At 29.4% G+C, this 15,887-nt stretch overlaps 2 protein-coding genes across 2 annotated transcripts; one reads left to right on the forward strand and one right to left on the reverse strand.

Annotated features, from left to right (window-relative positions):
* Window positions 1-195: 195 nt before the first annotated feature.
* LOC126926321 (60S ribosomal export protein NMD3) lies at window positions 196-4,198 on the reverse strand. Its single transcript, XM_050742607.1, has 11 exons — window positions 4,015-4,198; window positions 3,653-3,787; window positions 3,150-3,300; window positions 2,953-3,087; window positions 2,365-2,473; window positions 2,105-2,255; window positions 1,566-1,708; window positions 1,326-1,477; window positions 948-1,063; window positions 680-862; window positions 196-547 (listed from the first exon to the last, which is right to left on the reverse strand). The coding sequence occupies exons 1-11, from the start codon at window positions 4,053-4,055 to the stop codon at window positions 352-354; spliced, it is 1,512 nt and encodes a 503-aa protein (XP_050598564.1). The 5' UTR covers window positions 4,056-4,198; the 3' UTR covers window positions 196-351.
* A 541-nt stretch (window positions 4,199-4,739) lies between these two features.
* Window positions 4,740-15,765, forward strand: LOC126926203 (mediator of RNA polymerase II transcription subunit 14). Its single transcript, XM_050742370.1, has 20 exons — window positions 4,740-4,840; window positions 4,942-5,094; window positions 5,213-5,372; window positions 5,918-6,050; window positions 6,163-6,336; window positions 6,454-6,759; window positions 6,844-7,502; window positions 7,598-7,965; window positions 8,062-8,484; window positions 8,574-8,717; window positions 8,807-8,950; window positions 9,098-9,270; window positions 9,384-9,578; window positions 9,796-10,059; window positions 10,133-10,379; window positions 11,279-11,649; window positions 11,750-11,908; window positions 12,015-12,284; window positions 12,410-12,673; window positions 13,958-15,765. Exons 3-20 carry the CDS (start codon window positions 5,224-5,226, stop codon window positions 14,120-14,122), a joined length of 4,608 nt encoding a protein of 1,535 aa, XP_050598327.1. The 5' UTR covers window positions 4,740-4,840; window positions 4,942-5,094; window positions 5,213-5,223; the 3' UTR covers window positions 14,123-15,765.
* Window positions 15,766-15,887: the final 122 nt, after the last annotated feature.

The raw sequence follows: 15,887 nt of genomic DNA on the forward strand, positions 1-15,887 counted from the left end.
CCACCTCTATCTCTGCCTCTACTGACTCATGGCCTGACCGAGTGGAGTATAGAGAAGAACATGACTACATAAACATTTTAATGCTTTACACACACACACACACACACACACACACACGCGCGCGCGCAAACACACACTGAACAAGTAAATATTATATAACTAGTAAATATTAAATATTAAAAATAATAAACTAAATTTATTTGTTTCGTAATACTATTATATTTTATATTCTTATGTTTTATAACCCCTAGGGTTATTTATAGTTATGTCTAAACTATTCTGATGAACACTTTAAACATGCGAAGCACTATTAGGATAAGTTAAAACAAATTAATAGTATACAAAGTACTGTTACAAAACATGGGGAACTTCGATATCATCAAATGCGAGGTCGTCAAGCATTTCTTCAAGAGTAATTTGTGGGCAATTGGGATCAGATAACTCATTAGTATCAACTGGAATTAATTTCCTAGAATCTTTGTAAATATTTATGTGTTGTCTCATTTCTGGATCTTCTTCAAGATCTTCCAAAAACTCATAGTAGTCACTAAAATAGTGTTATAATTATAAATTTAATTTTTCAATGTAAAAGTAAACGGAAATATATAATTTTACTTTATACTTAGTTTTAAATATCCAAGTAAATAGTTATTTTTAAATAGAAAATTATACAACTTACTTATTATCTGTGACCATATTGTCTTTATCTTGTATCATATGTTTTAATTTCCAATCTCTCATTCTGCGACGTGCTGCTCTATCTTGTGTATAATTTTTTTTGGTTAAAATTACGTCTGGTACTACGTCTTTATTCAACATTTCGAAATTCTCATCGTTAATGTTACTCTCATTAAGAGCATACCTAAATATAAAATCATCTTTTAATTTTTGTCAATTAGATTATTTATTATTTAGCGCCTTATTTTTTTTTTATCCTTTTCTTTTACCCTAGGACAGTATCACCAGGTTTTAATATATGGCCAAGGTGAGTGCGTGTATGAATTAAGTTCTCAGTCAGTCCCAAATCGCAACTTCTAACTACCCATACATCTGCTATAACATGCTAGAAACAAAGATATGACTGTAAGCAAAGATATATAAATTTGTACCGATTGAAAGGAATATTACAAAGGAAAGTTTTCTTTGACGTTTTAAAATTTTGTTCGTAATTTTGTTAATACGTTCGTATTAACGTTCATACGTACGTATATAATTTCATAACCATTTGGTTATTTTATACTATTTTAGTTTTGATCGAAAAGAATCCTTCCCTTGTGAACACTATATTTGAGAGAAAATATTAAAATTAGATACATAATAGATACCTTATTTGAAATAGTTCCCTGTCCAGGAAAAAATTTTCTATCCTTGAATTTTATTTGCTCAATATCCATTACTGTGTATTCTATTAATTGCTTTGGGTCACAAATGCTGTTGAAAGTATGTCTCCAGTAAAGTGTAGCGCTTAATTCTGCAACTAAATAAATAAATAGTATTTTTTGTGAATTAAATTTTACTTTGGAAATTAGATAAATAAGCATCAAATTTTAGAGAACTACACGTACTTTGGCCAGTTGATACATCTATTAAATGTACAAAATTTGTAATTTTATATACTAAACAAATTGAATTTATCCCTCCAAGTTGATGACTTAGTTTTCTTGGAAGACATACTATGCTATCTCTTGATATTGGAACTATTTCCACACTATAAGAGAAATTACAATTACATATTGTTCAAAACAATTAGAGGATCGTTATTATGAATGATTCCATTGCATAAACCAAGTGAACAGAAGCAGTGGTGGAATCATGTAGGTGAATTGGCATGTTATTCATACGATACTGTGGTAAAGATTAGTTCTTTATGCAAACAGAAGAAGATATACAGACACAGGAATTGAATATAAAAAACGAAGCGGCGTAAAGCGATCTGGTATTAGATGCAAAAAATGGGCAGAAAAGTATTTAAAAAATTGTAATGTATAAATAACTACAAGCAATCAACTACAAGCAATCTAATGGTTAATTACATAATAAGGAATAATGAAAGCATTCATATCCAATATTTTTATATCAATTTACCAATGTAAACGATCTTTACCTGTATGTAATTTTATAATTGTAGATATTGCTGTGAATATCATGTGATATCAGTTTTTTAGAATGGTCATAGCGACAAGGTATAACGCTTGAAAGAAAATCAACCATTTTACGTGCTGACGCTTCATTTGCATAAAAGAAATCTAGACCCTCTGTAAAAGTTCGCAATGAATTTAATAAATTATTACATTTAGTAAGTAGAAACTTTAAACTCTTTGATAATTTATCTAATAATATTTTTAAATAATTGCGAGTTCTTACCATGAATAGGTTTTATGCCCAAAGTTTGTTCATGTGCTTTGTACTTCAAAATTAATTGCTCTAGATAATAAAACGTTTTTTTATTTGTTGCTCTTTGTCGTACTTGTACCTTTGTAAAGTGTAAGTTGTAAACAGAGAAAATAATTTTATTACTACAAGTGAAATTTACAATGCTCTTAATATAAGGCTAATTAAAGTATATCAGGTAAGAACGATATAAGCGTGGTCGTAAATTAAAACCTAAGAAGGTATACTTATTGACATCACACCTAGGGCAGCAGCTGCTTTTCAGAGGCAATTTAAATTTCGAGTTGTAAAAGTTATTTTCAAATTATATTCTGCTCGTAATCGTCCATAAAAGCTATATGGCACCAAGTATTTGCCATTCTTTGCGTAATAAGAATTACTATAGTGATAAAAATTAGCCTGTTAGTTACCACGGACCAGAACACATATTTTTGAAATAGCTAAATCAATATTGTAACGCCTTTAAAAGTACTTGGGCAAATTACGCGTTTTAACACTCAAAAGCTTCTTTCCAGTTTTACGACCATGCTATATACCTTTTACACATTGTATAAATCTTACCAATGCACGCCAATAATCTTTAGCTTCTGTTCGATGACAATCATTACACATTTGATGATTTACTGTATATTCAACTATAAATACTTGTTGCAAGACTGTTCCACCCATAACTTCAGCTTGCACTGTTAGTTTTACCTAAAGATACAGTGTAATAATAAAATGATTTTTTCACAATAAAACTATTAAATAATAAATACCTTCAATCTCATAGAATGTGGTTCTGTCCACACAAATCCAGCATCAATTAATTTCACTCGATTCAGACCTTTTAGCTTTTTTAAACATAATGTTAGTAACTCTCTGGATTCTAATGCCGCATGAATCCATTCTGCGGGTGGCTGTAGGTACCTAAAACAATTAAACTTTCCTTATCTTGTAAATTTCAGAAAGATAATTGAACAAATATATAAAAAGGTTTAATAAACAGAATGTTCACAACAGCAATGTTATTACTGCAGTACTTTATAGTAATATAGGCTATAAATGTAAATATATACAATATAAGAATAATTATAATACATTTTTAAAAGCTCAACTTCAATTTTCATATCCTTTTCATATCCGCTGCATAATTTTGTTGAGAAAATAAAGATGAACCAATATTTTGAATAAGAAAGATTTTATCATTTCCTTTATGTTTATTTTTCCTACCGTCTCATTTAGAAGTTAACAAATAGGAAAATAAATTGTATTATATTACCTCTCGCAGCCTTTACAAAAATAAATTGTTGCTTGCTTTGGGATATTCTCGGTGACATCTACTTGAGTTCGTAAACATGCCACACACATATTCGCTGGATTTGGTTCAATACCAATACCGCAGATGCAACATAATCTAAAAATGTAATTATTCATAATTTTAATCACATACGGTAGCATTCCAGATAATTTGTTGACGTTATGTTATTCTATTTACTAGAAATAAAACAAGTACTTAATAGTTACATCATTTTACAAAACATTTTATTCTGATCACCTTTAAAAATTTATAAATATAATAAAAACAAATTATGAAATTTATCTATTTCTTATAATACCTAATTTAAGGTTATATTTACTTACATCATTGATTCTTGTCGAACAGGTTCATTTAATATTTCCATTATCTCTATTTATTTTTATGGAATTTCGTAAATAATTTTGTTGAAATCAATAGAATTAAACGATTCAGAAGTAACAAATGAGCTTAGAAATACATGTGATACGTAAGCCTAAACATGTACTACTGGTACTACCGAATCATAAGCACGTGTGAATTGATGCCAACTTCAGGATTAAAACATTTATCTATAGCTATAATAAAATTATTTTTTAATTTTTTAATTTTCAGTATGTATATTATGTTATAAGAGATTTTTAATCATCCTTCATTTTTTTAAACATACTATTTATTCATCGTTACTTTTTTAATGATGTTATTAAATTGATATGAAATTATGGGAAATAAATAAATAATACTTAGTTAATAATAGTATTAAATCTTCTGATAAATTATGTTCATATATTATTTGAATTTGTAAATTTTATGAATTATTTTTGAAAATAATTAACATCTTTTAAAATAATTTATAATGTGTAATTTCATAAAAAATTTTAATAAGTTACAAGATTGCCTTTGTAGATGGATAAGTAAGATAAATTAAATTAATAAAATGTTTCATTCGAACCTTTATTGGTATATTTAAATTTATATGTTTTTGTTAATAAACAGTCATTTTAATTTATTTTTGTGGTAGCAATGCAACGTAAACTCGAATCGAAATATACAAATAATTTGAACGAGCCACCATGAAAGGGTATCCTATCTAGTTTTCCAACGTTTATGACATATTTGAAAAGTAGCTATTTTCACTTACTATTATATTATTATAGTGTATACGATCGAAAGGTAAATGTTGGAGTTGAGAATATGTTTATTTTATGTTAATCTCTTTCTGTTGTGTTTGTTCCCTCATTGTTGATATATTTTTATTACATATATGTTTACAGGTATACTAGTATGAAAATGAATAATCAATTTTGTTATCATTTTTACACCTTCAAATAACCAGTTTGCAATTTTGATGCAATATATTCGAATTAATTAATGTAAAATAATTAATAAATATTAATAATAATACTACAGACATATAGTATCATAATGTACGTATATTATATATAATATCATATACAAGTACTATATTATTGGTATTCAAGTTAATATTTATAGATATCTACATCCTAATTATGTTGATTTGACTTTTGGATTTGTCAATTACAGTATAATATAAAATGACTCCAATACCACTAGAGGGTCACCAAACACCTGTAACTAACAATATCCCACAGGAAGGAAATCGTGGCGGTTCTATTTCTCTTGGCATGCTCATTGATTTCATCATACAACGTACTTACCATGAACTCACAGTTTTAGCCGAATTGTAAGAAAATTTACATATACTTTTACATTGCATAAAGTAGAGATTCAGTGTATATGAAAATTGATATAGTTTGAACATTATTCAATGTAAATTAATGGAAGTAATATGCATAATATATATGATACATGAGTATTTAAGAGTTAAATAAGTATAGTTAGATAAATAGGCAATTGTTTAGATAGTAGTTAAATAGTCTGATAAGAGAAGCGTATAAATATATGTATCAGAAGAATGTGTGATTAAGAGTGCAGGACAAGTAAGAATAACAATTATAAACCAAGACTCCCATTTATGGCTGGGAGGCTGAAAAATGAACTATTTGTCTTCTTCTTCTTCTTCTTCTTCTTCTTCTTTTTCTTCTTCTTCTTCTTCTTCTTCTTCTTCTTCTTCTTCTTCTTCTTCTTCTTCTTCTTATTATTATTATTATTATTGTTATTATTGTTATTATTATTATTATTATTATTATTATTATTATTATTATTATTATTATTATTATTATTATACATAAATATTCATTTTAACCGAAATGTAATATGTCTTTACAGATTACCTCGGAAAACTGATATGGAACGTAAAATAGAAATTTATAACTTTTCAGCTAGAACTAGACAGCTATATGTACGATTATTAGCATTGGTTAAATGGGCTAACAGTGCTTCCAAAGTTGATAAATCTGCGGTATATTAAAAATTAATATTTTGTTTATTCATTGCGACGTTTTAAGTCTTTGATGTAGTTAATCTATTGTACAATCGAATGATTATTGACTAAAAAGGAATTTTTTTAACAGCATATAATGGCCTTTTTGGATAAGCAGTCACTGCTTTTTGTTGATACAGCTGATATGCTTGCAAGAATGGCTCGTGAGACATTAGTACATGCAAGATTACCTAATTTCCATATTCCTGCTGCAGTGGAAGTTCTTACAACTGGAACATATAGTCGTCTACCAGCATGCATAAGAGTAATTTTAATTTACTAATACTTATAATTATACTCAGTGTACTTAGATTTAGTAGTAGATTTAGATTAGTATAATTGTTTCAAACTTTACTTAAATAGGCACGTATTCTTTCAATAGGAAAGAATTGTCCCTCCAGATCCGATTACACCAGCAGAGAAAAGAACTACCCTGCAGAGATTAAATCAAGTTATTCAACATAGATTAGTTACTGGAAATCTGCTTCCACAAATGCGCAATTTAAAGATTGAGGCAGGAAGGGTAACATTTCTTGTGGAGCAAGAATTTTCAGTATCACTTACAGTAATGGGAGATGGTCCAACAGTACCTTGGAGATTATTAGAATTGGAAATTTTAGTTTCAGACAGAGAAACAGGAGATGGAAAAGCTTTGGTGCATCCATTGCAAACTCGTTACGTACATCAAGTATCATCTTTTTTAACAAATCATTATGTTATTTACTTTATTTTTTAATTACTCAATATTCAAGTAAATAATTTTAATTGCAAGGTGGTTCAGTCAAGATTGGCAGAGAGTTCAAATCCATTATCTGAAGTTTACCATATTTTGCACTATTTCTGTCAATCACTACAGCTAGAAGTACTTTACTCTCAAACATTACGATTAATACGAGATAGATTGGATGATCACATTCACGTGGATGAATATACACCAGGAAAATGTCTTTCTGTCTCTTATTGGAGAGAACTGACTAGCAAAGATCCTCGATCAGAGCTGGGATATAAATTAACAGTTCAGGTTGACCAACATGATCCTGCAAGGCCTCTTGCAATAGTACATGTTCCATCCTTAGGTAGCAAAGAAAGTGAAATAGCAGACAGGGCAATTCGGTCGGATCAGTTATCAATGGAATGTTTGTTAGTACATACAATATATGTACGTACCAGAAGTAGATTATTAGATTTGAAGCAAGAACTGCAAACAATGTTGAAAGATGTTGAATGTACTTTAGCCGGTTCACCTGCTATTCTTTCTGTTCCAATTTTGCAACCTTGTTTAAGAGCAGAACATTTATTAGTTACTGTTGATACACATACTGGAATGTTGCAATGTCATGTGCCTCAATATGAAGTTCCTTTAATTCCTGAATTAACTGCTGCATTAAATGGTGATCATTCTCGTCTTCCGACGTTAATATCAGAACTAAGGTAATATTGTTCTAATTTTCGCTTCATTTTATTCCTCCCCCCCCCCCTTCCTTTTGTCTACTTTTTAATATATTTTATTCTATTTCATATCACAGATTTTGGATAACACAAAGACGATGTGAGAAAACACTACAGCATCTCCCAGCAACATCTCATGAACGTTTGCCAGTACTTCTTCATCCTGATCATCCAATGTCAAAGATTAGTAGACATCGTATGTTTGTTCAACTTCATCGACATCCTACAGTAATTTTAATAGTGGCATTTAAGGAAAAGGAAACTTCACCATGTGAGATTGAATGTTCGTTTTACCTTGCTGTAGTAAAGCATAGTTCCATAGAAGACGATCCTCATGATGATAGCATTGAGACAGAAATTCCAAAAATGTATTTGAAAGTTCAAAGCTTAATCGAGTTTGATACATTCGTCATAACCCATGGTCCTTTCACCAGTGTTGATAATGGTCAGTATATTAATTTGTGATGCACTAATATAATAATGTTATTAAATTTTCATTTAATAGAAGAACAAATAAACGGTTATATTTAATGTATCACAGAAACTTCTGAAACAAATAGCCTTAAACGAAGAAGTACAGGAACCAGTGGAAGATCTGATGCCAGTACTACATTACAGAACAGAAGATCCAAACAACCTGCATATTTTATCCCGGAGTTAGCACATGTGGTTGCACTTTGTGATGAAAGGATACCATTTGTAACATTAGCACAAGAATTAACTAGGAGAGATATAGCTCATCAAGGACTTCAAGTAGAAGCAAATGCTACTGCATTAGTTTTAAAACTGGTTCAGTTACCTGCCCCTTTTGCAGGTGTAAGTACTAGCTGTGCTTGGTATGCTCTTCTTAAAAGATTGCTCAGTGTTTCAATCAGAGTTCAAGGCAAAGGTATGGCTAAAACATGGATGGCTGAGTTTGTATTCTATGGTAGCCCTTTATCCAGCAGCCATCCGAAAGAACAAGGTAATATATTGTTCAATACTTTAAAGAAATAACATATATATTATAATACATTTAAATAATCTATATGTAACCTGTTTAATTTGTATTAGGATTACGAAGACCAGTATATTTTCAATATGAAATGGGTACAGCAGATACGGTTTCGCGAACAGTAGATGCGTTACTCAATGATTGGGCTCAAATTGTATATCTTTATTCTATTGTACATGGTTTGGCAGAATATTTTAAAATGGGTATGGCTTGTAATTTTATTAGAAAATAATATCGAGTTGGAAGTTGTATGTTATTAAAATCATTAACCTTTGCGCTTTTTATGTTACAGAAAAATATAATCTGCGCAATATGGTTAGTATAAAATCATATAACTATAGTAAGTTAGTTCTTACTTATGGTCCTAACCGTGGAGCTACCGTTACTGTGCAATGGAGTACCAATGATAAAGCATTTAAATTGATTTTTGGAAAAAGTAAATATTACTTTTTATCTTATATCAATTACACACGATGTTCATTCTAGTGACCCATATATCTTTTACCTTTTTGCGAACATCCTTTATATTCGTTATTAATTTAATATATTTTTACTAATTTAAAGCTTTAAATTTAATGTATAGGTCCAACTAGCACCACTACTAATGCTCATTCAATTATGAAGGAACAGCTTGAAGCTCATTTGAATACGCATAGAAATTTGGCCCAACTTATACACATTCTACATGAAACACTTCAACCCCTTACATCGATTAGTAAATTGCCTACGATTCCACAACTTTGTGTTTATAATTCGGTATGATCTTAATATTACTTGTTTTTCTTAAAATTTGTTTTATTTCATTTTTGTTTGTTAGATATTGTATATTTTGTTATTATTGTCCATAAGTTATATTGTACCTTTTATAGAGACCTCAAGTGCCAGTACAAACTTTCACTATCATGCCACAATGTGTAACTCTAGTCAGAATTGCGTATCAGGGTATGTATTGTTTAGAACTTCGTCTACGAGGAAGTGGTCTAGTGAGTTTACGAGATGGAGCGTACAGCCGTTTTGATAGAAGTTACGTTGTAGATGAGTTCACTCCTACACAAGGTCTTAAGGTAATAGTAATTAATAGTATTAGATTTAATATTAATCATTTATGATAAAATATTAATAATATTAGAACATGTATTAGAATAATATTAGAATTCTATTTGATATCTCACTTCGAAGAAGTTATTCTTCATAAAATTTACATTACACCTTAAAATACAGAATATGTAATTTTATGTAATTTATTTTTCTATTAATTATTTATTTTTGCTAATTGTATAGGCCTTCTTATCCAAATATGTGGATGAAAGTGCAGTTTCCCGCAGAAGATCTCAGTCAGAGGATGACAATCCTCCTTCTCCTGTAACAATGGATAGCGATGGCGGTAGTGGGAGTGGAAATGTAGGTTTTCTAAGCCATCATAGAAGCGGACCCCAATCACCTGCACAACAAAGAGATGGATTAAGATTTCATCCACCTTTGACTCCACCTTCTGGTAGTAACCCTCATACTCCAGCTAGTCCACATACTGCTAATATATCGCAGGTAGCTTTTGTATTCATTTCAATACTGTACAAATGGTACAAGATATTTTCTTTTTATTTTCAATTTCCTTCAGACGAGTCAACATCAAAGTTTTGGAAGTAGTCCAGCTACTTCCTTCAATTTGGCTTCACCACCATCACTACCACCAAATACTCCCAATATGCTACCACATCCTTCGCCAGGTTCTGGATTAGTCGCTAATAGTCCTTTAAACCCGATGCATGTTCCTAGTCCAGCTGGATTAATGCCAACATCTTCACCAGGACCATGTAGTAATGTTCAAGTGGGACATTCTCCAGCAGGATCCTTTATGCAAACTGGTAAGAAATAATTTTTAATTGAGAATGTTAATACTACAATATGTATTGTTTCAAAATCATATCACTTAAACAGGTATAGTACTGTAATATTAGTATTAGTATTAGTATTTATTGCATCATCCATACATTATTCAATATTTTCGGATATGATACATTGTATCACTTGAACTATATATATACAAGTTTTTTCTTTATACTATTAAGATATAATTAATTAATAATTTCTGGATCCAACTAATTTGTCCACATTTGAACACTTGAATATGATTTTATTCAAGTCAAACATATTTCAATTTTATCAACAATTTATTTAACATTCTGTCTTGTTTTCTTGTGTGTGTGTGTGTGTGCGCGCGCGCGCGCGCGCGTTCCCGTGTGTGTAAGTTATATATTACGTATATTATTTTTTCCATGTCACTTTTAATAGTTTTTATTATTAGAAACTTGTAGATTTTGAAATAACGTTATAAACAATCTTTCTCGGTAAAACTTTGCTTTTATCATACAATTAAAAATGACATTTGTTAACAACTTATATTTATTTTTAAAAAAGTAGTAATCCAGTAGCATGAATTATGTTTCTCTCATCTTTCTATTGTTTATAATTTTGATTTATAAGTCATACAAATTAATAGTTTAATAATTTCTTTTTATTTGTATTATAGAAATAAGTAAATGTTTTATAAAATGTTGCACTAAATGTTGCACCTAAATATTAAAATCTTAATATAATTGTTAATATTAAAAATTACCTTAAACATTATATTAACTGCATATTACTAAACACAACGACAATATCACTAATTTCAATTAAATTACATAAGTGCATAACATTTTTGTAATAAATTCTATTAGACTTAGAAATATAATATAGTGAGATTTTATGGTTATTTACTTAGGACATATAGATGGAAGCCCGTTTCCATCTTCACAGAGCATGACCTCTCCAGCAGCCTCTAATTGGCCAGGATCACCTAGTGTACCTAGACCATCTCCAGCACGTCCTACACAGAGTCCAGGACATGCAGCACTGCATAGTCCACAAGCTTCTGATCATAAAACTGGTACCCATATCTCAAGGGTACTTCCACAACGTTCATGGGCAGGTGCTGTACCTACGCTTCTAACCCATGAAGCTTTGGAATTACTTTGTTGCCCTTCCCCACATCCCTCTGGACTTCCTGGTCCTGATCTTTCACCGCTCGAAAGATTTTTAGGGTGCATTTATATGCGCAGACAATTTCAACGGTTCATACAAACTGATGACTGCGTAAGAGTATTTTTTAATAAGAATATTTTATCTAGTTATGTATATTATATTTTAAAAGTACAACACAATTTATAAAAGTTATATATTAAATTATTTGTAGTTAACTGCAGTAAATAGTACAGAGCCAGGAGTTGTACACTTTAAGGTAGAGAGTTTACAATGTCGAGTTGGTTTAAATCCACAACATTTGCAGTCTCTTCATATAAAGGTGCAACCACTTCCTGAACATAAAGATCAATGGTCATTGGAAGAGTTACAAGTAATTGTCATAATTCAATTCATAATTCAAATTTTCTTTCGTTTTTCAATATCCTTTTCGCTTATATCTTTAAAACTATTTTTATATATTCCCTCTTCTTTTGCAGATTATAGAAAAATTTTTTGATACGAGAGCAGCAGCACCGCCATATAAACCAAATACACTTTCTGGCTTTGGTAGAATGTTAAACGTCCCATTCAATGTATTAAAAGATTTTGTACAAATAATGAAATTGGAATTAGTACCTGGATTAGCACAGCAACAACAACTTAAGTGGAATGTACAATGGTGTTTAAGGATTCCTCCTTCTGGAACTCCAATTGTACCAACTGGCATGGCTGCTGTATTAGTTTGCAGGAATAAAATCCTTTTCTTTGTATGTATACATACATAGATGTTTATTAAAATACTATTATCATATTAAAATGACGATATTGCATTAATCTATATTAATTTGTTATAATAAAAGTTATATTAACGTTTCATCCGTCTGTGTTACAGTTACAAATAACAAGGATTGCATTACCGTATCAAGGAGAAACACCGTCATTGGTTTTACCGCTAGTTTATGATGTTAGTACAAATTTGACGCAATTAGCAGAGAAAAGGGATCCAAGTCCAGCTTCTGCAATGGCAGCTGCATCTTTACAGTTAAAAAGATTTGCTGAATATGGTGCAAATCAATCTGAGTGTTCTCTATTTCCTGCAGTTAGAGATTTATTAGCTAATTTGACTCTTCCTTCAGAGCCTCCAGTTATGTCTCAGGTAAATAGATAAATCTTTTCATTTTCAAAGTATTAAACCAGGATTTAATCAACCCTGCAATTGGTTCATGAACGTTTGCGAATGCTTTTAAGAAGAGTTACTGTTTCGAGTGAAGTTCATTGACTGCATGCGTTAAATGGGGACTAGAGATCGCCGTTTTCCATTTACAGATCAATGAAAGCCTAAAAATAACATATCTTTGGTAGGGATACTTAGTACATATTCGTAACAAATTTTTGCTTTTCTTTAGAAAAATAGCATCCTGTTAGCATTTCTATATAAAATCTATCTACTAATTATGTACTATTATATATACTACCTTGTTCTGTTGTATTCTGTAATTGAGTCATTTATTCAGCCATTGTATTATATGTGTCACTTTTCAATGAGATTTCATCTGTCTCTAAAATTATTAATGTATTTAATTTATACCAATTTATTAAGAGTTTAATTTGTCCAATAGTCCTTTTAGAAGCAACTGTCTTTTATCTTTAACAAAGAACAACATGTAGAAGTACGATTATCAGATTATATGTTGGTAAATATAAACTTAAGCAATTATAAACATAAAGAAAAGTCAAGCTTACATTTAACTAAGAATGCATACATTATACTTCTATATGTTAATTTCAAGATGAATGCTTTGAAAAACAAGAAAGTTATGAATAAGCTAAAATTAAATAAGGATCTTTTTAAAGGCTGTGATACAAATAAAATTATAAAGATTTGCTACACAATTTGTAGTAAGCCTATCAACTGTTATTCATTGTATTACAGAATCGAATATTACAAAATTTTTTGTGAGATAAGAATAATCATTCCCTACATAAAATTGCAATTTAAAAGAGACATGTATATGATCAGAGAAAACGATTTGCGCATTGATTAGATTAACCTGAGCACGAATCTTTTAATTGCCTATAGAAAACAAAAGTCTTTCATAAAATATTATAATTGCTATATCACATGTATTAAATCTATTATACTTTACTTAACTGAAAAATTAGAAAATTAGAATGTGCGTGTAAAATTTACGTTAAAATTGAATTACTGTTAAAAACTTTTGTTTAAATATATTCTATAATACTTGTTTATATTATACTGTACCAATATATTAATTATTTACTTATTATATGACATATACATATATATATATATATAACTATACTATAATAATAGTAGGCGATATAACTAATAATAATAATGATAATGATATCTTTTATTTAATAACTGTTCATGTATTTGAAAAATAAAATATAAATAAACAAACACTGCTGCCTATAGGTAGTTCCATCGCCAGCTGGTGGACAGGTAACACCAACACAACAGATTCAAAGTCCTGCAATGCAATTGCATTCTCCTATGGCTGGAAATCAAGGTCCTCCACAAGCACCATATGGAATCCAAGGTATGCCGCCCATGGGCATAATGGGTGGACCACCTCAATAGGACATGTTTTACTCTCCTAACCCCCTAAGTTTACCGAATCAGTCATCATGGATCAACTGAATCGTATTGTTGTAATGTCCGTTTTAAGAATGTGCATAAGTCTTCTTTTTCGTTCGTCAATACAACGGACTATAGCGGGGAATTGTAGGAGAGTTGCTTCATCAAAGAAGCCTTCTTTTATAAAAACTCATACTATGAAAAAGTAAGTAAGCTATACGAAAGAACAGCATTAGTATCGAACTTAAGGGTAGACGGACCAAATTTCACTTGAGAATTATTTATTAAATCAATGCGAAATTATTTCCAATAAACTCTACCTACTTTTTAATAATCTTGCATCTTTACATAATTATGCATTGTTATCAATTATCAGAACACCAGTTATAAGAAAAATGGTATAGTAAACTCTTATTATAGTACAAACTTTATTATATCGAGGGATGTATTATGAAAATAATTAAACAGTTTGTAATATTTTGTATTCTTTATAAAGAAAAATCAAACATCAAGTTCTTTTCATATTTATCGTTAGACGATTACATCAAATTGTTAAATTTAGCAGGTTATAGAAAAAGCTGGCCACTAAAAACATTCTTTTTACTATAAAACAGTGACTGTGATACTAGTTCAAATATAGAATAAATGAACTTTACGATTAGATTATGGAATAATAATGTAAGATCATCTATGTAATAAATGATAGTTCTTATATGTAATTTAAATATAAATTATCTTAATATGTTTATAACTATACATTATCCTTATTATGTAGGCACCATTGATGATAATATTACCATAAACAGATATCTGGTGCCGTTAAAAATGTATAAATTTTAATAGTATCACGATGTTTCTAATTATAACAACGTTTTTAGTCGTATCTGTTTCATAGATGACAAAATTTTTAAGATCTTTTAATTGAATAAAATATTTATTTATGCCCATTTATGTTAAAAAGATCCAATAATTCATAATAATATATTATTTTTATTATGATTCTTGTAATACGAAATTTTGCTTCATAAAGAAGTTTCTTGAAATATCTTTATAAAATAATTTATATTTGGAAACTAGAATATCAATAGTTGCTTTCTGTACGTACTTGGAATGTGTATAAATTATACTAATCGTCGAGAATAAAATAACTGACCAATTACTTAATCATATATGTGCAGAATTGTATATTAATTATTAATATACATATATTAATAAGGAAATAATATATTACTATGAATTATTGGATTTATCTCTCATATTTGCAATTTTTAAACATCTTCATGGAATTTTACAACAATAATCGTAAGGTAATTTTTTTCTACAACTTGCACTGTTGTTTGTTTAATAATAAAACAATTAGTTTTTTCTTTATGATTAATATTTTGGTGAACGATTGTAAGAAGAAGCATGCTTCTCCGTACAATTGAGAGGAGTTAAGAAAAAATTTTCAAGTTTAAAAAGAATACAAAAAATCTTTATCATGATTCTTGTACAGTATAAAACAATGTAAAATATACATTATAAAATATTACAAATTTTTATTATACATTTTAGTTTCTCTTATAAACAGTGCGATTATAATATGTATCATTTATACATATTAATGTACTATAGTAAATATAACTTAATAAAATAATGCGGTATAATGTTCTGTGTTAATTGTTAAAGATATATATATATATATATTTCTTTTTATTATATATATATATTTCTCTCTTTCTCTCTCTCTCACGCGCGCGCGCACACACGCACACACACAAAAAGTAGT

This window comes from Bombus affinis, chromosome 17, assembly GCF_024516045.1.
Source record: "Bombus affinis isolate iyBomAffi1 chromosome 17, iyBomAffi1.2, whole genome shotgun sequence".
Taxonomy (NCBI): Eukaryota; Metazoa; Arthropoda; class Insecta; order Hymenoptera; family Apidae; genus Bombus; species Bombus affinis.

Coding starts and splice junctions, on each gene's coding strand:
- LOC126926203 (XM_050742370.1), top strand. CDS start 5,224: ATGACTCCAATACCACTAGAGGGTCACCAAACACCTGTAACTAACAAT. Junction 8,951..9,097: donor TAAATTGATTTTTGGAAAAA/GTAAATATTACT, acceptor TTTAATGTATAG/GTCCAACTAGCACCACTACT. Junction 12,674..13,957: donor AGCCTCCAGTTATGTCTCAG/GTAAATAGATAA, acceptor TGCTGCCTATAG/GTAGTTCCATCGCCAGCTGG.
- LOC126926321 (XM_050742607.1), bottom strand. CDS start 4,055: ATGGAAATATTAAATGAACCTGTTCGACAAGAATCAATGAT. Junction 1,709..2,104: donor AATTATAAAATTACATACAG/GTAAAGATCGTT, acceptor TTTCTCTTATAG/TGTGGAAATAGTTCCAATAT. Junction 548..679: donor AATATGGTCACAGATAATAA/GTAAGTTGTATA, acceptor ACACTATTTTAG/TGACTACTATGAGTTTTTGG.